The sequence below is a fragment of the Sminthopsis crassicaudata genome, chromosome X (assembly GCF_048593235.1).
Source record: "Sminthopsis crassicaudata isolate SCR6 chromosome X, ASM4859323v1, whole genome shotgun sequence".
Classification (NCBI taxonomy): domain Eukaryota; kingdom Metazoa; phylum Chordata; class Mammalia; order Dasyuromorphia; family Dasyuridae; genus Sminthopsis; species Sminthopsis crassicaudata.
Genome location: NC_133623.1, coordinates 29,916,697 through 29,935,433, shown reverse-complemented (window position 1 = coordinate 29,935,433; position 18,737 = coordinate 29,916,697). Strand labels below are relative to the sequence as shown.

At 44.7% G+C, this 18,737-nt stretch overlaps 1 protein-coding gene across 3 annotated transcripts in view; it reads right to left on the bottom strand.

Annotated features, from left to right (window-relative positions):
• Nucleotides 1-18,737, bottom strand: part of GABRA3 (gamma-aminobutyric acid type A receptor subunit alpha3) — a 166,863-nt gene that overhangs the window by 37,757 nt on the left and 110,369 nt on the right. For all 3 annotated transcript variants that reach the window (XM_074278422.1, XM_074278420.1, XM_074278421.1), the window contains exon 6: nt 2,053-2,135. In XM_074278422.1, the coding sequence (XP_074134523.1) occupies nt 2,053-2,135 (83 nt within the window). The remainder of the gene's footprint in view (nt 1-2,052; nt 2,136-18,737) is intronic.

Below are 18,737 nucleotides of genomic sequence, written 5' to 3'. Positions count from 1 at the left end.
TTCCTAACTGGTTAGCTTCATGGTTCCACCTACTAGTACACACCCTAGACGAAGTTGGGGCAAAGGGGTCGGTGGTGCCATATTGTTATTCCAATAGCGAGTCAAGACTAAACAATGGTTGAGTCTAGGTTGAAGCTCATGCTGTCAAGACTTCTCCAGAGACCTTCTAGCAATCTCAGTCTTTTCCCCTTGCTCACTGAATTGTTCAGTAGCTGATCACAATCTCACATCAAGAAGTGCACATTAATGGCTCCCATTGGGTCCTAGTGAGCATCAGATGTAGGCCCAGGAGCTGAACCAGATAGTCTAGGCAGAACTTCTTCCTGCTAGCCTTTTCCAGGCCTGAACTTGTCCAAATCCCTTCACAGGAATAGGACACAAAGGCCAACCGAGCCTTGACTTTTCCCACCAGAGTCAGTTGATTCCGGGCCTTTCCCTCCAGGAGAATCCAACAGCTCCAGCTCCCTGGCCAAGAGAGCCCTGACAATGACCTTTGACAGAAGGCTGCAGAAAGTTATCTGGCAGTGGAGGTTCAGAGTGTGAGGGCCAGTGTTACTCTTACTCCCTGTTTTCACATGGTTCCCATGAGGCAATTGCCTCTGTGACTAGCCAAACCCATTCCTTTCAATGTTCCTAGGAGAACATATTAAAACCCCACCATCTCTCCCAATTGGAGGCAAATTCTGCATCATAGCTAATTCCTGTTCATACTGTTAATCTCTAACCAAGCTGGCCTGTTTGGTGCTCTCCATAGATGACACTCCATTTCCTGCCTCTGGGCCTTTGTACAGCCTGTACCCTTTGTCGGGAGTGCTTTTCCTCCTCACCTCCACCTCAGAGCCTCTTGAGCTTCCTTCATATCAACAGTCAGAAAAGCCCAGTTCAAATCCTTTTGTGGCATTAGCTTACTGTATGACCTTTGGGAAAATGCCTCAATTTTCCAGGTCATTTTCCCACTCATAAAATGTGGGATTTGAGCTAGATTAGAGGTTCTTAACCTCAACTCCATGGACTTGCAGGTTCATAAATTTTGGGGGTGTAAACTTGGATGGGGAAAAAAATCCATCTTAAATTTCATTAACCTCTCACTGAAATTTACAGGGATGGGCCCAGGACATAATGAAGGTGAAGGAGCCCTGATCCGAAGGATCTCTGTAGTTCCTTATGGTTCAAAATTCTCTGAGTCTAAATTAGCACCAGCCACTGCCTCACCCTGGCTGCCAGTATATTGGGGTTTCAACTCATGGGTGCTAACAGGTTGGGGGAAGGGATAAGGTTAAGGGGTCAGTACTCGGGTGTCTTGGAGAGAAGAACACAGGACAGGTCAGGAAGGAAAGATGTGCTAAGTGAGACATTCCTATCTGCCAGTATTTGGATTTTCCCAAAGTATCATTGTTACTCATGAGAAGAGCATGAGGGCCTCGGTCGGGCCTGGAGAGAAATGGGGGAAGCGACTCCCATGCTTCTATCCAATCAGTGAGTTAAGCTATGCCAGCTCTTGATTGGAAGGAACTTTAGAAGTCATCCAGTTTATCCCCTTTATTTGATCTCCAAGGCCCATTCCAGCTCCAAAGCTCTTGCTCCTATGAGGCATCCCACCGGTTCCTTACAGGTAAATCCCGCCAGAAGCCTAAGTCTCCAGAAAAGGGAAACCCTTACTATCTGCTCTGCATGGTTGAGAAAAAGTAGGGATTGACTTTGTACAGGTCCTGGTGTGCAGACTTAATCCTTTTCTATGGGCTCGTCCCCCAGCCAGCACTTGAAGTCCAGTCCCCTGCCCCCTTGAATGAATGGAAATGGAAAGGTTCTGCTTTTCTGTGGATATTTTGCATACTAGGAGACCAAGGAAAGATTGAGCTTGAAACCGATTCTTCAGTTACTGATCCAGTGAGTAGCCGGCTACGCCCCCTTTCCCTGATGTACCAGCTACCTATGTGTGCCTGTTAAATAACAAGCCAGAGTACTTGGGATCCAGCCTGAGGCCCAGCCTTTGGGATTGTTGGCTTCCACCGAGAGGGCCCCAGGGCCAATGAGCTGTGCACGGGGACTTACAGCTTCCAAACTTCAGTGGGCAGGCGTGCACGTCCATAGGGAAGTCTTCCAAGTGCATGGGGCATTCAGCATGAATGGTCAACCTGGAAGACACAAAACAAGGTAATGGCCTCCTTTAGGCTTCAGGACCCAGGATTTAGGTCATCTGCAAAGGGGAGGGTGTTTGCAAGGAAGATGGTTAGATATTCAAGCCATCTCCTCACCTCCATCTCCAGAGGGCTCCTAACAGGTTCTCACTGTTGACGCCATACTTTATGGAAGGGCAGTAAACTAAATGTCTTCTCCAAAGGCCCTTGATGTTTTCTGCTTTTATACTGCAGACTTGCCCCTCACCCTGCCATCTCAGAAAGACCAGAAGGGAAGCATGGACAAGGGCTGTAGCCATGCAAATGAAAAGACTGAGCAATGAGAAAACATATGAGACCTTCCTCCTCTAGGCAGAGAGGTGGGAGATGTTTAAGACACAATATTGCATGCATTGCCGGACACAGTCACTGGATTGGGTGTTTTTGCTTGGTTTTTCTCTGTCAGAAGGGTAGATTCAATATCAAGGAGACAGGGGAAGCTGGAAATGACTGTAGTAAAAACAATAGGTACCAACATTTATTTTTTAAAAATAGCAAAAAACAAAGCACTTCTTGAGCTTCCTCCCATAGCAACTGCAGAGCAAGCTGAGAACAAACTTCCTGGATGGCCTACTGCAGCAGGCCAGTGACTCACCACCTTCCTGCTCAGTTTAATTCTTTCTGAAATGGGGCTAATAACACTGATCTTTCTCAGCAGGCTGTCTTGCGAGTTAACTAATTAATGATTGGGGTAGGGAAAAGGAGAGGGATTTGAAGGGATGAATATCTTTACTCTGATAATGAAAGATCACTTAAGATGCTTCTGATGGGGATGTGTTACTGCCCACAGCAACTAGCTGCTCCATGGGAGGGAAAAGATGGAGGGGAGGGAGGAGAGGGGAGACTGTTCTTGGAGAATATAGATGAATTATGTGCGTGTGTATGTGTGTGTGTGTGTGTGTGTGTGTGTGTGTGTGTGTGTGTGTGCGCGCGTGTGCCCGTGCATATTGGAAGAAGAAAGTTGGCAAGAAAATCAGTACTACATAGTAACTGGGAATGGAGGAGATCTTGAGCTCCAGAAACATGTGCTAGAAAGAGCCCTGAATCTGGAACCTTATATCTTGATTTCAGCTCTGAGTTTGCTTGTTTATTAGTTTGGGACTCTGGGCAGATGACTTCTAGTCTCTGAGAATTAGGGTTCCCCTTCTGCAGACTTGCAAATGGGACACCTGTGATCATGCTGCCGTCGGTGGCCATCCAAGATGGGCTCTTAGATTCATGAGATCGCACAGATCTGGAGGTCCCAGACAAAGATGCTAAGTTCCAAGAAGTCATGATGGTAGGAAGAGACAGATAGGTTCGCTGCCTCCAGAGTCAGCATTCCTTCTATCATACCACACTGTTGACCCAAGGTTGTGACTGGGACTGTCATAGCCAGGGCTCTGCCACTTCCCATCTGTGGAACATTGCATTTACTCTGTGGGCCTCAGTTTCCTTCTCTGTAAAATGAGTGAGTTGGACTAAATGACTTGAAAGGTCTCTCTAGATCTATGATCCTCTGATCTCCAATCCATTATCACAATAGGTCAAAACTGAGTGAAGCTTCAACAAGACACTTACTTCTCAGGCATTGCTATGTGTGTCCCTCTCCCCAAATGCATCTGGCCAGCTGCCTGGTGCTAAATCTCTTCATACAGAACTAGCTCGGTCCTTGGATGAGAGAGACACAGTTTGTCACCAGGCTTATATTCAGAACCCTCCCAGCTCGTTAGGGCCTAGCGAAGTGTCTTCTCTCACGATAGACTTTAAGAAGCCTGACTGTCCAGAACAGGACTACTGTAAGGACTCATCCACAGGAAGCAATAGTGAATAATGGAAGGCAATATAATGTCAAGGGCCAATTATTCTCTCATTTCATGAGAGGAAGAAACTGAAGAGAAGTGACTCCCCTAAGACTGCACAATGATGGGTTCAGGCCTTGGACCCAGGTTCTCAGAGTTCACGTCAATCTGCTTTGCTTGATACCAAAGTGTAACCCTCCAAGCTTTGTCATGCAGGAAAGGGGGTGGTATGAAGGAAAGGGAAACGTTTGTGGGACTCAACAAAATAAATTATCATGAAAAATAAAGTTTCCTGGAGATGGTGGGACATGGAGGGTCAAACGCAGAAGTTGGAGTAGATGTGCTAAGTGTAGGTGACCATCCATGACCCATTTATCTGTACTTTTGCCCTCTCTATAAGCTCCTTCCTCATTAAAGTCCAGGACTCCTCGAAGCAGAGACGTAATGGAAGGAATCCTTTGAAACAGATCAGTAGAGATTTTCTCCAGTAGCCCCTTGTGTAAAGATCTTCCTTTGTTCAAAAAAGAACACTTCATGCATACACACCTGGGCTGATGGGAACCAACTCCTGAAACATTTGAGTCCTTCAGGAGAAATGCCACCAGACAACAGGGTTTAATCAGAGAAATATAAATTGTCTTAAAAGCCCCATGGAGTTTCCCTCATAAAGGTAGCATAGAGACCTGAAAGATCTTAATGAAAAACAGTCTTGACTAGCAATTTTTGTGTCGTAGGCAAGCGGTTCCAGATATAGCGAGGCCCGGAAAGCGGTTTGGCCGAAATGAGGCTTAGGACAACCCTTTGGATCACACATCCACACCGAGAGGAGAGAACATGATCTCGATGATAAAGATCATAAGGTAAGATGAAAGAGAATGAGATCCGATCCCTTTCAGACTGGTGGTAGAGGTTATCAAAGAGACATAGAGACAGAAAGGTTGTTTCCATCACATGGCATTGAAAAGCTTTTGTACTAATAAAATCAATGCAATTACTAATGCATTGTACTATTAAAATTACCGATGCAAAGTACTGATAATATAAAGATGAGGGAAGCGATCAAATGAGGGGAAGTCTTAATTTAGCACATGTACAAGGTACTATGCTAATGATTGGGGATTTTGCTATTGTTGAGTTTCAGTCACATCCAACTCTTCGTGATCTCATTTGGGGTTTTGTCGGCAAAGACATGTAGTTGGCTGTTTCCTACTCCGGCTCGTTTTTCAGATGAGAAAACCGAGGCAAACAGGGTGAAGTGTCTCACCCAGGGTCACAAAGGTAGGGAGCGTCCGAAGCAGGATTTGATCTTGGGCCTCTGGGCCTAGTGTTCCTTCTCCTATGTCACCTAGCTACTTCTAATTGCTGGGGATACAAAGAAATTCTCTGACCAGAATCAGGTTGAAAGAGAAGGAATTAACACAAAAATATAAGACTAAGCAATTTGCCCAGCTCTCAAAAAAAGGAATTGTGAATGATTAACAATCATAAAGAAGACTGTTCCAAATCTCTAATGAGAGAAATTAAAATCAAAGACACCAAAGGTAGATAGATGAATCCTGTATACACCAAGAGATTCGCGGCAGCTCTCTTTGTGGCAGCAAAGAACTGAAAACAAAGTATATATCTATTTGATTAGAGCAGGGAAGGAAGGAAATGAGTATTTTTCAAGTGCCTATTATGTGCCATTCACTGTGCTAAGCCCTTGACAAATATTATCTCATTTGATCTTCACTGCAACCCTGGGAGGTAGACACTATTATTATTCCCATTTTTCAGGTGAGGAAACTGAAGAAAGTCAGAAGGGTCCCCAGGGTCACACAGCTAGTAAGTGTCTGGGGTTGACTTTGAACTTGGTGTTCCTGACTCTAGGGTTATAGTTCCATTCAATTTACCACCTAGCTGTCTATAATGGGTAAATAAATTATGGTACATGAATATAATGGAATATTACTGTGCTGAAAGAAATGGTGAGCATGATGAATGAAAAGAAGTGAAATGAGCAGAAGAAGACTGCAGAGTTGATAGTCATGATATATATTCCAGTTTATATCCACAGTGACTACAGCACCATACATGGAATAACAAAAAAGGACAAAACTTTCCAAACTGAATTCTGGCTCCAAGCTTAGTCCCGAGGAAATGATACTCATAATCACTCATATTCATATCCCATCCTGCAGAAAGGTAGGACCTTCAGGAGTGGGGAACCCTCTACAAATCAGGCTTTTTGCTTTAATTTTGCAATCTTTGTTTCTTCCTTTTTCATACTTCATTAAAATGGATGACTTTCTGGGAAGAGGAGGAATATGGTGGGAAATATAAGCAATCTAAAAACAAGCGATAACAATAAAATTTATTTAAAGAAATGAACCATAAACTGTCAACAAGCATATGAAAGATGGCTCCAAAACACTCATAATAAGAGAAATGCAAATCAAAACAACTCCAAGGCTTCACCTCACACCTAGCAAATTGGCAAAGATGACAAGAGATGTAATTAGTCTACGTTGGAGGGGCTGAAGAATGACAAGCACGCTAATATACTATTAGTGGAGCCGGGATGTGCTCCGACCATCCTGAAAAGCAATTTGAAAATATGCTCAAAAATGTCCGCGTTCTTTGACCCAGACATCCCACTGTTAGACATCTACCCCCAGGAGGGCAAAGACAGAAAGAAAGGTCCTATTTATGCTCAAATATTCATAGCTGTGCTTATTGTAGTAGCAAAGAAGTGGAAACAAGATTGGCAGTGGCGGAGAAAGCTGTCACTTGGTCGCTTCCTATTGTAATTAATTATTCTCGATAACTAGGTGCCAAACTGGGTTGTTTCTTTGCTCTTCTAAGACCAAAGGTATTTTCAGAGCCCCTCCCCCAACAAAGTTCATCCCCATGGGACCCCAGCTGTTCCCATCTGATGAAAGACAAACCTGGGACCAGAATGCCACTTGGGCTACTTTACTCCTGAAAGGGACAAGGGGACTTATGCCACAAATGGACTTGGATGCAGACTTCAAATCCACCATTTCTTACTTAATTCATAGCCAGCTATTTCCATGACGTGATTCAGTCATTTCACTGTTGATATGGAGCGGGGACCTTCTGCAAACCTCTTTGTAGAGTTTTAGCTAGTCAGGCCATTGACAACCATTTCAGCATCTACTATGAGTAAGGTAGAAGCTCAGGTATGAGAAGCCCCCCCCAAAACAATCTATAAGGTTCCTGCCCTCAGAGTTTAAAGCCTAGTTGGAGAGAGAAGGCTCCCATACTTTAAAAGATAACAAAATAGTTTTGTTTCCAGTCGTTCGCAATTCTGTGACCTCCATTTGGAGTTTTCTTGGCAAAGATGCTGAAGTGGTTTGCCATTTTCTTCTCCAACTCATTTTACATATGAGGAAACTGAGGCTAATAGGGTCTAGTGACTTGCCTAGGAGCATACAGGTAGTAAGTACATGAAACCAGACTTTAAGATGAGACTTCCCGACTCCAGGCCTGGCACTCTATCTCCTGCAGCACTACCTACCTACTCCTGAGTAAACATAGAAGACATCAAATGTTCCTGAAAGAAAATAGGTGTTTATCATCAAAAGAATCTGGAACAGAGGATTTTGAGCAGGAGAGGAGCTCAGGGCTCAGCTAATCTTATTTTAGAGAGATGATTCAGGAAGGTTTCACAGCAATGGTGAGATGTGGCCCAGCTTTTAAGGATGGATTGGACTGGGAGAAGCAGAGAAGAGAAGGAATGTCATTCCAGATAGGAAGAACAGATTGAAAAAGGGCAGAGAGTGAAGAAAACATATGGCATGTGCAAGGAAACTGAGCCGCCTTGAGTAGAGGAGCCAGGGATAAAGGAGGAACTTGAGGTTGGAGTTAGGTTGTGGAATCCTTGAATGGTAAGCAGAGAAATTTGGATCTTCTTGTGTAGGCCATTGGCAGCCATTGCTGGTTCACAAGTGAGAGATTATTATGGTAGAAATGGTTTATTTTTGTTTGGGGGGGGGTTTTTGATTACACACATGCATTCACTTTTTTTACACATTTCTTTGTGAATCAGGTTGGGAGAAAAAAATCAGAACAAAAGATGGCGTTTCCATCCCAAGTTTTTGGAATTTACTTGAATCATTGAATCATGAGATGAAGAAAGTCCATTATAGTTGATCATTGCCCAAATCTTGCTGTTGCTGTGTACAATATATTCCGGGTTCTGCTTTTTTTGCTCAGCATCAGCGTTTGTAAATCTTTCCAGGTCTTTCTAAAATAAGCTTGTTCATCATTTTTGATAGAACGATAATATTCCATTACTTTCACATACCATTAACTTATTCAGCCATTTGATGGGCATCTACTCATTTTCCAAATCTTTGCTGCCACAAAAAAAGGGCTGCTACAAACATTTTTGCACATGTCGGTCCTTTTCCCTCTTGTGATTTCTTTGGGATACAGAGCCAGTAGTGGCTCTGCCAGAGCAAAGACCATGCACACTTTTGTATCCCTTTGAGTATAGTTTCAAATTGTTCTCTGAAATAGTTGGATCATTACACAACTCCACCAACATTGCATTAATGCCTCAATTTTTCCACATTTCCTCCATTATCTTTCCCTATCATCTTAGCTAATCTTTAGATTAGGTATGAAGTGCAGTGCCTCAGGATTGTTTTATTTTGCATTTCTCTAATCAATAGTGATGTAGAACATTTTTTCATATGCCTACAGATGGCTCTAGTGTCTTTATCTGAAAAGTGTCTGTTCATATCCTTTGACTGTTTATTAATTGAGGAATGACTTGCATTCTTAAAAATTCGCCTCAGTTCTTTGTATGTTTTAGAAATGAGGCCTTTGTCAGAAAAATTTTCCCCAGATTTCTGCTTCCCTTCTAATTTTGGCCGTGTTACTTTTGTTTGTGCAAAGACTTTAATTTATTGTAATTGAAGTTGTACAGTTTGCATTTCATAATGTTCTCTAGTTCATCTTCTGTCATAAACTCCTCCCTTTTCTAAAGATCATGGTAAACTATACCATGATCTCCTAATTTGCTTATAGTATCATTCTTTATGCCTAAATCATGTATGTACCCATTTTTATCTTATTCTGGTATGGGGGAAATCAGAGTCATTTTTATGATTACCAAAAAGCACAAGATCATTTTTTAAGCAACTAGTGCCTAATCTGTTATTCTCAAGGCTTAGTGACCCATTACTGTGGAGTATGTGGTTGTGGCACATGTGAAAGAGCTGCCCCGGTATCGAGAATATATGCAAGGAAGGAGGGCAGCCTCCAGCACATTGGATAAATCCCACTTGGGGAGGATTTGTGGGACTACATCGACAACAATTAATGAGAAGGCATTGATTTAGTGCTTCCTGACAATCACAAAGAAGGAAGGCTTGTGATCTGCAGAGCTGGAACCAGATGAGGGCAAGGAAAGCTTTTTTCCTCAGATCACTGAAATTCAGAGGGCAGGGGACAGAATTTATAAGTCCCCTTGTAGCAGAAAAACAACTGAGCTTAGTGTACCTAGTTACAAGAATACTAAACAGAAACCTCGCAGATGGTGGCCTGGGCCTCATCCTGTTGTTCTACCACACACCTGCCCCAGATCAACAGGATTTATTCTGTACAAGTTGGCTCCTGGTGATATTTTTTTAATATTTGTCCCCAGTGCAAATAGCTAGTTGTGGCTCTGGTGATGCATATTGATGGGCCTATGGATTCATTAGGGTACTGAAACACGGTGCACAGCTCTCCCACCAGCTTATCATGGGCTGCATGAAAGGGGGAATGTTTGCCATGGGAATAGCCACAGTTACTTCTCTGAGTCCTAAGAGTTCCTCTCTAATTTTGTTTCCTGACCCACCTTTGCTCGGCCTAAATAGCAGGCCTCACGCCTGAAACGGAACCAACACAGCAGAAAGAACACACAACTCTGGCTATGCTAAGCACTTTCCAGTCAGCCCTATGGGTCTTAAGTATTTGTTCATGTCGTTCTGTCTAAGCTCTAATGAGATGACAGCCACGCCATCAATCCAGCGTTGTTTCTACCACCACCCCCTCCCTGCCACTCTTAACCCTACACAGCCCTCCTCCCTTTTTTTCCTTGCATGGCCCAAGGACTCCTTGGGACCAGGAGTTTCGCCTAATGAAACATCAAGATGTCAGGCCGAGGGGAATATGTCTCACTTCCCAAGCAATTACTGAGGCAGCTCAAGTGAAAAGTGATGTGTTATTGTAATAAATAATCAAAGTGTCGTGTATGTAGTTCTACATGCAGAGCAGGGACCAGGCCACAGGGAGCTCCACTCGTAGGTTTCCTGGCAACCTGGGCCAAGCCTAATATAGCCATGGAGGGCCTTACCCTTTGGGTACTTTTGGAGAAAGCTCCACAGAGATGAGCACAGACACCAAGGGCCACAAAGGCAAAGAGCAGGAGACCAGTGTCTGGGGGGCCAAGGCCCCACGAAGCTGGCCAGATAATATTAAAGCAGGAGGAGGATGCTGGGGCCAGCAACTAAATTCTTGAAAATTGAGGAGTGCTAATGGAATGGGGAAAGCATCGTATGTGGACACAGGAAACTTGTCAGAACTCAGGCTTTGCTATTTACTCATCTGTGTGACTTTGGACAAATCACTTCAGCCGTCATCTGTAAAATGGAAGTATTGGACTAAGTTGATCTGTAAAGCTGCTTCTAGTTCCAGATCCAATGATTCTGAAATACTTGGTATTATGCACCTAGTACTACATGTGAAGGAAAACTATAAAGTGAATCAAGTGTGGTTCTTACCCTCAAGGAGCTTATAGTCTAGGTGGGGAGAAAATAAACACACACCCATACCCACTATCCCATTAGTACAAGAATACAAGACCATTTTTTGAAGTTCTAAATGTTTGACCTCTTCAAATCTCAGTTTTCTCATCTCTATAATGGATTCAACAATATTCACACTGTTCATTTCCTGGGGCTCTCAGGAGGAAAGAACTTGGTTGATGTAAACGAATTCTAGAAATGTCAACTGTTGGTATTCTTACTGTTGTTTTCATTTTTCTTGCTACTATTATAAACGTTCTCTGTTAGCTCTGAGGAGGGGAGGGATCAGTGGAATCACCAAGGAGGGATGGTATTTGAAGGCTGGGTAAGGCTTGGCTAGATTAAGAAAGGGGAAGAATAATATGAACAAAGGTAAGAAGGCCAAAAGGAAGAGTAACTGATGAGGAAAGGGCAAGACCTTCCAAAGATACCTATGAAGCCCAATGTTGTAATGTTCTTCTCTAAAGTATAATGTTTTCTGGGAGCAGGTTTCTTGAGGGACTTCTGGGAGCAGCCTTCGTGTCAGTTCAGTTCAATAATCACCTCAAATTCAGCCAGGAGTTAAAGTCCAGATCCTTTATCGTCTCCTTCAAAATAGCCCAGTTAGCTTTCTTAGAGGCCTCTCTCTCTCCTTGTTTAGAGCTCTTACCGCTAGTCCCTTGTCTCTGCCAGCATCAGCCTCCAGCCAGCACAAAGGTGGATGTTGGAATGAATCTGACTCTGCCTCCGAGAGTAGGCTTGTGGGCTTCTGTGTCTGGCCCTGAGAGCTCCTTGCTTATATGTTGTACGCTGAGTATACTCCAATCATTACATCACTAGGAAACCATTATTTGAAGGTAGGATTAAATCAATGCTAAACTAGATTTAAGCAGTGTCTCCTCAATTCCACTTAGTACCTTGTTTCAAGTTCTGCCCATAACATCTCCTTACAGGGCCAGATCAATCATACTGAACCATGCTAAATTAGATAACTATTGTCTCTATTCATCCCAGTGGCTTAGCACTCTGTAAGAATCATAACACAATGTCTGTCTACATTTACTTAGTCTGGGTTTGGGTAAATGAGTCATCTTTTCTGGACCATCATCAATGTTAATTAACTATGGGTGTGACCTCTTGGTCCTCTTCTTTCTCCTGACCTGTTCTCACTTTTTGACCTCCCCAGCTCCCACTGGTTGGACCATAATCTCCACGCAGATGATTCCTAGATCTCCATGCTAGCTTTAGTCTATGTTACCATATGCCTCTATGATTGATCCAATTGGATAGCATCTCAAACTCAACATGAAGAAAACAGACCTCATCATCTTTCCCCTCGAACCCACCCCTCCACTGAACTTTTCTATTTGTTTTGAGGGTACCACTATTCTCCCAGTCACCCAGGCTCACAACATCGATGTCATCCTCAGCTTCCCCCTGTTGGTCTCCTTATGTATCCAACCAGTTGCTAAAAGTTATCATTTCTACTTCTCCACTCACATATGTCCCATAGCTGCCACTCCTAGGTTGGGTTCTTATTGTCTCTCATCTGTACAGTTGGAATTGACACCCGATAGATCTCACTGCCTCAAGTCTCTCCTCACTCCCATCCATCCTCCCTACAGATGCCAAAATACTGTTTGTAAAGCAGAATTCTCATTGTCACTTCTTAATTCTAGAATCAAATATAGACCCCTTTGTTTCACTTTAAAATGCCTTACAACCTGGCCCCACCCTGCTTTTTTTTTTTAGCCCTGTTATACATTACTCCTCTCAGACACCTTCTCTAAGAGAGAGCTATACTAAATATTCCAACTTAACACCTCTTCTCCCATCTTCCTTGCCTTTGCATCATCTGTACTGTATACCTTGAATGTTTTCTCTCCTCACCATTGCATGTTGGGATCTCTAGTTTCCTTGATGGGCCACTTTAAGCACAAGACTTTTCTTGATCCTCTTCCCCCATTCACTAGTATTCCCCACAAGCCTGCAAAGTTTCTTTGTATTTGCCTTGTATATCTTATGGCTACTTCGATATGTGCATGTGGTTTCCTCCATTTGAATGTTCCTTGAAGACAGCTACTGTTTTTGTCTTTGAATCCCCAGTATCTCTCTGAGAAGGTTCCTGGCTTACAGTAGGTGCCAGGCCAGAAGCAGATAGGCAGGGGATGGCTCAGCTATAACATAGTCCCCTATCTGTGGCATCTTGTGGTTTGCAAAGGACTTCCCTAAGGGATAAGGCAGTATACATCTTCTATACCCCATTTTCTAGAAAGTCACATTTCTACCGAGTGGTAGGGATGGAACTCAAACCCATATCTCCTTTCTCTTATACTCTGCTGCCTCTCAGGGGAGCGATTTTCCATCGGCATGCCTCCTAATTGGATACTTTGCAGGCACTGGGCAGCCTACCTAGACCATCTATCTATCCATATTTTCTCCACATCCTTGGGGCAGCAAGATAAGTGGGCGATGTAGTTTCCCCTTCCCATTGCTCCACAGAGGCTGAATCTTCCAAATATTCGTATACATTGAGGGAGGGAACCCAATTTTCCTTATTAAGCTTTTCTGGGATCCTTTCCAATCAGTACTTTTTTTTTTTTTTTAACATAAGAAGTCTATGTGTCAGCAACACTAACTTCTGAACCTATAAACCCCCAGGGTGAAACTTATTGTGTCCTCCAACGGATGAGGAGGAGAGGGCATGTGATCTTTTGCTACCCAATGTACCCGAAACCATAGGGAGGGAGGCCCTGAGCACATCTAGCAGTGACTTAGACTTGAGCAGTCACCAGTAGCACTACTCTAAGTGGAAACTGCTCATTTAGTTGCTTTTGGAAGGTTGTCACAAATCCATATGTTCAACTGCAATTTTTTTTTCCCCCAAAAACTGCATTTCTGCCCAGATTGGAAGTGTTGGCCGATTGGGCCAGCTGGAGGGTGGCTGCTGAGCAGCACAGCTAAGCTGAGAAGGAAATGCTCCATACCTACCCCTCGCCTCCAACCCCAGTTTTCAAAAACCTTGATTTGACTCTCGATAATCCCCCGAGTAGAGGCAGGGTCACTATACTTGCTCCTGCACCCATCAAATGAAGAAAAGGTTGTCCAGGGGAAGGGAACAGACTCCACTTTACCTCATCCCTTTTCACATATTCTATCCCTGCAGGGGTCCTTAAGCTCTGGTCCTGAAGTTCATTTTGTCTGCTCATATTGTGAAAACTATTTTAATATCATGAATTTCCTTTGTAATCCTATCTATTGTCTTGCCTTCATTTGCCACCATTATTAGGGGAAGGGCTCTGTAGGTTTCCTCAGATGTGTAAAGAGCTCCAGGACTCAGGAACTCCTGTGGCGTGGCTTCAGTTGGTCCTCTTGTTCCTCACAAGTACCATTCTGTCCTTTACCATCAGGTCTTTGCCCAGACTATGCCCTGTGCCAGGAATGCCGTTCCTCCTCATCTCTGCCTTTCAGAATCCCTGGTTTTCTTTACAGCCCTTCTACATGAGAATTTTCTTGATGTTGCCTTCCAATTAACTCATGTTTCCTTTGTATGTATCTTTTTATTTCCTAAGTGTAAACACGTAAAGGAAGGGCACCGACACACTGGCTATTCCTCTCAAAGGAGCACGAGGGCCATTTCATTTGTTCTTGCCTTGTGCCTCTCATGGTGCTGGGCACATACTTTAAAATGCTTGTCAGCTCTTTGACACAAAAAATCTCATAATCCAGTGAAAATATTAAACAATGAACAAATGAAATCATAAATCCATTTTCCGTTTTCGCAGTGTTTTCTATTAAAGTTGAGTCGCATTTGTGGGGGGCGAGGGTGGGCATTGTTGCTTCATTGGAGGGAATATCCAGGTTTTTAAGCTTATAAAGCCACTGGCATTACAGGAAGTTGGGTTTTTTTTGTTGTTGGTTTTTTTTTTTTTTTTTTTTTAAGATTGATTATCATGGTAGAGTTCAAGGGCCTCTCTCTCTTTGTTCAGAATTATGATGATCAAAGTCCCAGTGCCCAAGGGCACTTTCATTTCTTTCATTTCAAGGATTTGTGACTTCTTCCACCTGGGCATTCCTTCCACCAGCTCAGATGACAGCCCTTCTATGATATGGAAGTTCACGTTTAGGAAGAAGGGGGGACTCTTGACACTTTCTGACCAACTCAGCAATTTGTGTTTCCTCCAGAATGAAGAAGTCGTGAGCCTGAACTCCAGAAACAACGAGGCCAAGGAGAGAGCGACCACAAGAGGACAAAATCCTGCTCATCCCTGACTATTGCCTGGCAGCAGCAACAGCTTGGTTTGATGGGAAAGCACTAGATTTGAAGTCGACATCTAGCTCTGTTGCTGCACATCCTTAGGTAAGCAGCTTCCTCTTTCTGAGCCTCAGTCTCTCCTATGGAGTCTGTGAACTTTTCTTTTCTCACATTAGGGCCAAGTCAGCAGCCTCCCTGAATTCCCCGTGATGCCCAAGATTATCAGAACCCATTTAGATGGTACATTTGGGGAGACCATTTGTGCCTGGCCAAAGGCCAATGTCCAAACGATTTCAGAGAGATCTCTGGGCTTTTCTTGCTCTTCCCTTCTGGAAAGCTTTCCCCTAGAAAGCACTCTTATTTGCAGGTCCGACTGAAGTCCCCCTGGCTCTCTGAAGCCCCATATATCCCTTCAGTCATCCCATTCAATTCCTCCAGTGTCTACTATAGGCTGGGTCTCAAGGAAAGGCAACATACCACCTCTGCCTTCAAGAAGCTTATATTACACACTCTGCGCCGGCAGATTAGAAAGTGCAAAGCAGGGGCCGAGGTATTTGAAGACAGTGGTATCGAAACTGTATTTTAAAGGAATCCAGAAAGTCTAAGAAGCAAAGGGAAGAAGCCCAGGGCATTCTGGGGAAGGGGGGAAAGCTAGAGCAAAGGTTTAGAGGAAAAAGGTGGTGTTGGGAATACAAAGTCCAGAAAGGCAGGTAGTATCAGATTAAGACTAAAGGAGGACGGAGAAGGACTTTGCATTTTGTCCTAAGGGCCGTAGGAAGCTAACAAAGCTTCTCCAATAAGGGAATGACCAGTTTCTGAAGGTCAAGTCTGATCACAATTTATTAATTCCTCCCCCCCCATACTCCTTAGCTCAACCACAAAAATTATGTTTAGTTTTTCAAAGTTTTCTGTTTTCCGTGGTTTGGGATTCTTTTCCCAGCTGGATCAAAAGCTCCCAGAGGGTAAAAGCCACGACCAACCAGGTAGGTCATCTTTATATGTCTAACAGTACCACGCGTGAAGTCTCAAATGGATAGATTCAATCCTTGTTGGATGATTTGAGAGCTGGGAGCCTTGAGGTTTTGGTTTTGGTTTTTTTTGGAGGGGGGATACTCAGCCTTTCTGCTAAGTAGGGTATTAAGGAGCAGTGAAAAAAATCAGTCAAGAGCTGTTGGTCCCAGGCACGCTCCCACTGCCAGCTCTCCATGAGACCTTTGCTGATTTCTACTCTCTCCCTCTTGAAATGAATTGGCATTCCTTCATGTTTGTTGTGTTAACATCAAACGAAAACTATTCTCCTCTTCCCCAGCCAATAGAGTATAATTGGGAACAGGACCTGCTTCCATTGGGTCTTGGCATTCCCACTGCCTAGCAGAGCTCAGTAGAGAATCCATGACGGTTGGGTGAGTTGGGCTGGATTGCAAAGCCCTCCCGTCCCTGGCCACAGCCCCTGTCCTCTGGCCAGCCAAGCAGTTTTGGTAAATGATGTGGCAGGTTGTAGAATCACATAGTCGCTGTGTGAAAGGCAGTTTGTCCCATTAGCTGCCTTTGTGCTTTATTGGGAATAAGGAACAGTAAATCACTAGCTGGCTATTATCAGCAGAGGAGAAGTCACTTGAAATATAAGCCCAGAGTGACACATTATCCAGAAACCCCTTTCTCTGATGGCTGAGAGAGTGCCTCAGATAAGGACGAGCCAGGCCTGGCCTTCCTTCCTTCCCCAGGCTGGAGCAGCCAAAACTTCAAGAAGAAGGAGGTGCTCCTGGTGGTCCCCTGATCACACCTGCACAATGAGAGGATCATTCACTTGTGGGCTACAAAGGCCCTTAGTACTCTGCTAGTTTAATCTATTCCTTTTCCAGATGGTAAAGCTGCAGCCCAGAAGGGGGAAGGGGTCTTGCCTACAGAGGCCGAGGCAGGTTTTCGATCCTGTTCTTCTGCCTCCTCTGCTAGATTTATTTTCTACTACCTCCTTAGTATCAGCCCATCCTAAAAGAAGCTGTCCGGGCTGCCTGGCAATAGTACCAGAGGAGGACTAGCCGCTCTGGCTGGAAGTGCCAAGGGGAGACCCATCCATCAGTCTAATGTCCCCTCTCCCCCTGCAGAATCTCTGCTCCTTCAAGGCAGGGATGCTTGCATTTTTGTCTTTGTGCCTTAAACCTAGTAGGTGCCTAATAAGTGTCTGTCAGATTGTCTTCCCACCCCACTTACTTGGCATCTTAGAAACAGAACAGTATTGGGAAGAATTTCACTCTCTTCCTTTCCAGAGAGGGGAAGTGACGTGCCCAGAGATGGAGCAGCAGTGCCAGAATTGAGTTCCCCCAGCTCAAGATCCATTGGTCTTTTGTGGTTGAGTGTACTGACTTTCAGGGTCAAACCTGTCCTATTTCTGGCTCTCTCCCTAGGCTGGGGGCATTGGGTTGGACTCAGGAAGACCCTCGTTCAAATTTCATCTCAGACGCTTCTAGCTGCGTGCCCTTGAGCTTAACTCCTCTCTGTCGGTTTTGTCTGTAAAATGGGGACAAGAAGGGCTCCACTTGCAGAGTTGTGATGCCCAAATGCGATAAGTTTGTAAAATGCTTAGCTTGGTGCCCAGCACGTAGTGAGCACTTAAAATCCTGGCTTTCCTTCCTTCCCTGGTACCTAGCATGGGGCCCTGAGCCCACTTGGGCTGATGGAAATAGCCAGCTTGGAAAGCTCTATTTTAGCTAACTCAGGAAAACCCTGGTGTTCCCCCCTCCCCATCTTGGGCTTCTGCTATGCCAGCCTAGCCGCTTCTGGTCTTGGCCACCGGCCCTGCTGACTGTGGCCACCTGGGTGACTTTTCTCACCCTGGCTGGGAGTGTTCCTTAAAAGGGGCAGCTGGAGCCAGTCACCTGGCATGCAGGAGTCTGGGCCTACTCTGCAAAGCTGTCAAGACTGGGATTGCAGCTGGGAAGCGGGGGACCAGCAGGAGCTCTGGAGGACCCCCTCCCAACAGCCCAAAGGGACCTCCCCCTCCCAAAACAATGAGCAGCACACTTTCTACTCGAAGGGAGACACAGCTCAGTTTGGATTTGGTGGGGGGAGTAAAGGTAATGAATGAGAAACTCAGGTAAAATCACATGGTGGCAAATAGCATCATAAGGAGAGGTCTATGATAAGGCAGCCATCGGGGCTTTGCTGAGCTGACTACAAAGAGTGATTTCTCCAGTCCCCCTCTAGTTAATGGTCCTCCTCTATAATGAAAGAGCTCTGCCAGATGCCGTCTGCAGGAGGAGCCCCTCACGGGACTCCTGCCCCGGCACGGAGCAGAGCTGACCTTCAGCTTTGCTCACTCCTCCTGGGAGGATTGCACCCAGGCAGACAGCCCCAGCCTCTGGGGAAGGAGGCAGGGATGGGGTTTTTCCATTCCAGATACCTCTGCTCCTCTCGCTGATGTGCTCTCTGACAGGCTAAGTATATGTTGATGTTCATTTTCCATCCTTAACGAGCACTCACCTACCATGAAGCCAGTGCTGGGAATGAGCTTCTTAGTCCCCCACTCTTTTCAGCCAAATCCCCCTACAACCAAACGATGAAGATCTAATCCCGAGAGCGTTTTTCCAGTCATCACCTTGCACTAAGGCCCAAAGCGAGTAAATGGGGCTTTTCCGGTGGCTCCCTTGGTGAAGTAATGTGTGAGCCAGCCCAACAACCCCTTCACTGAAGGGCTGTCAGTCCTCCTCCCCAGGAAGCTTGCATCAGGCTGCTGAGGGGCAGACTA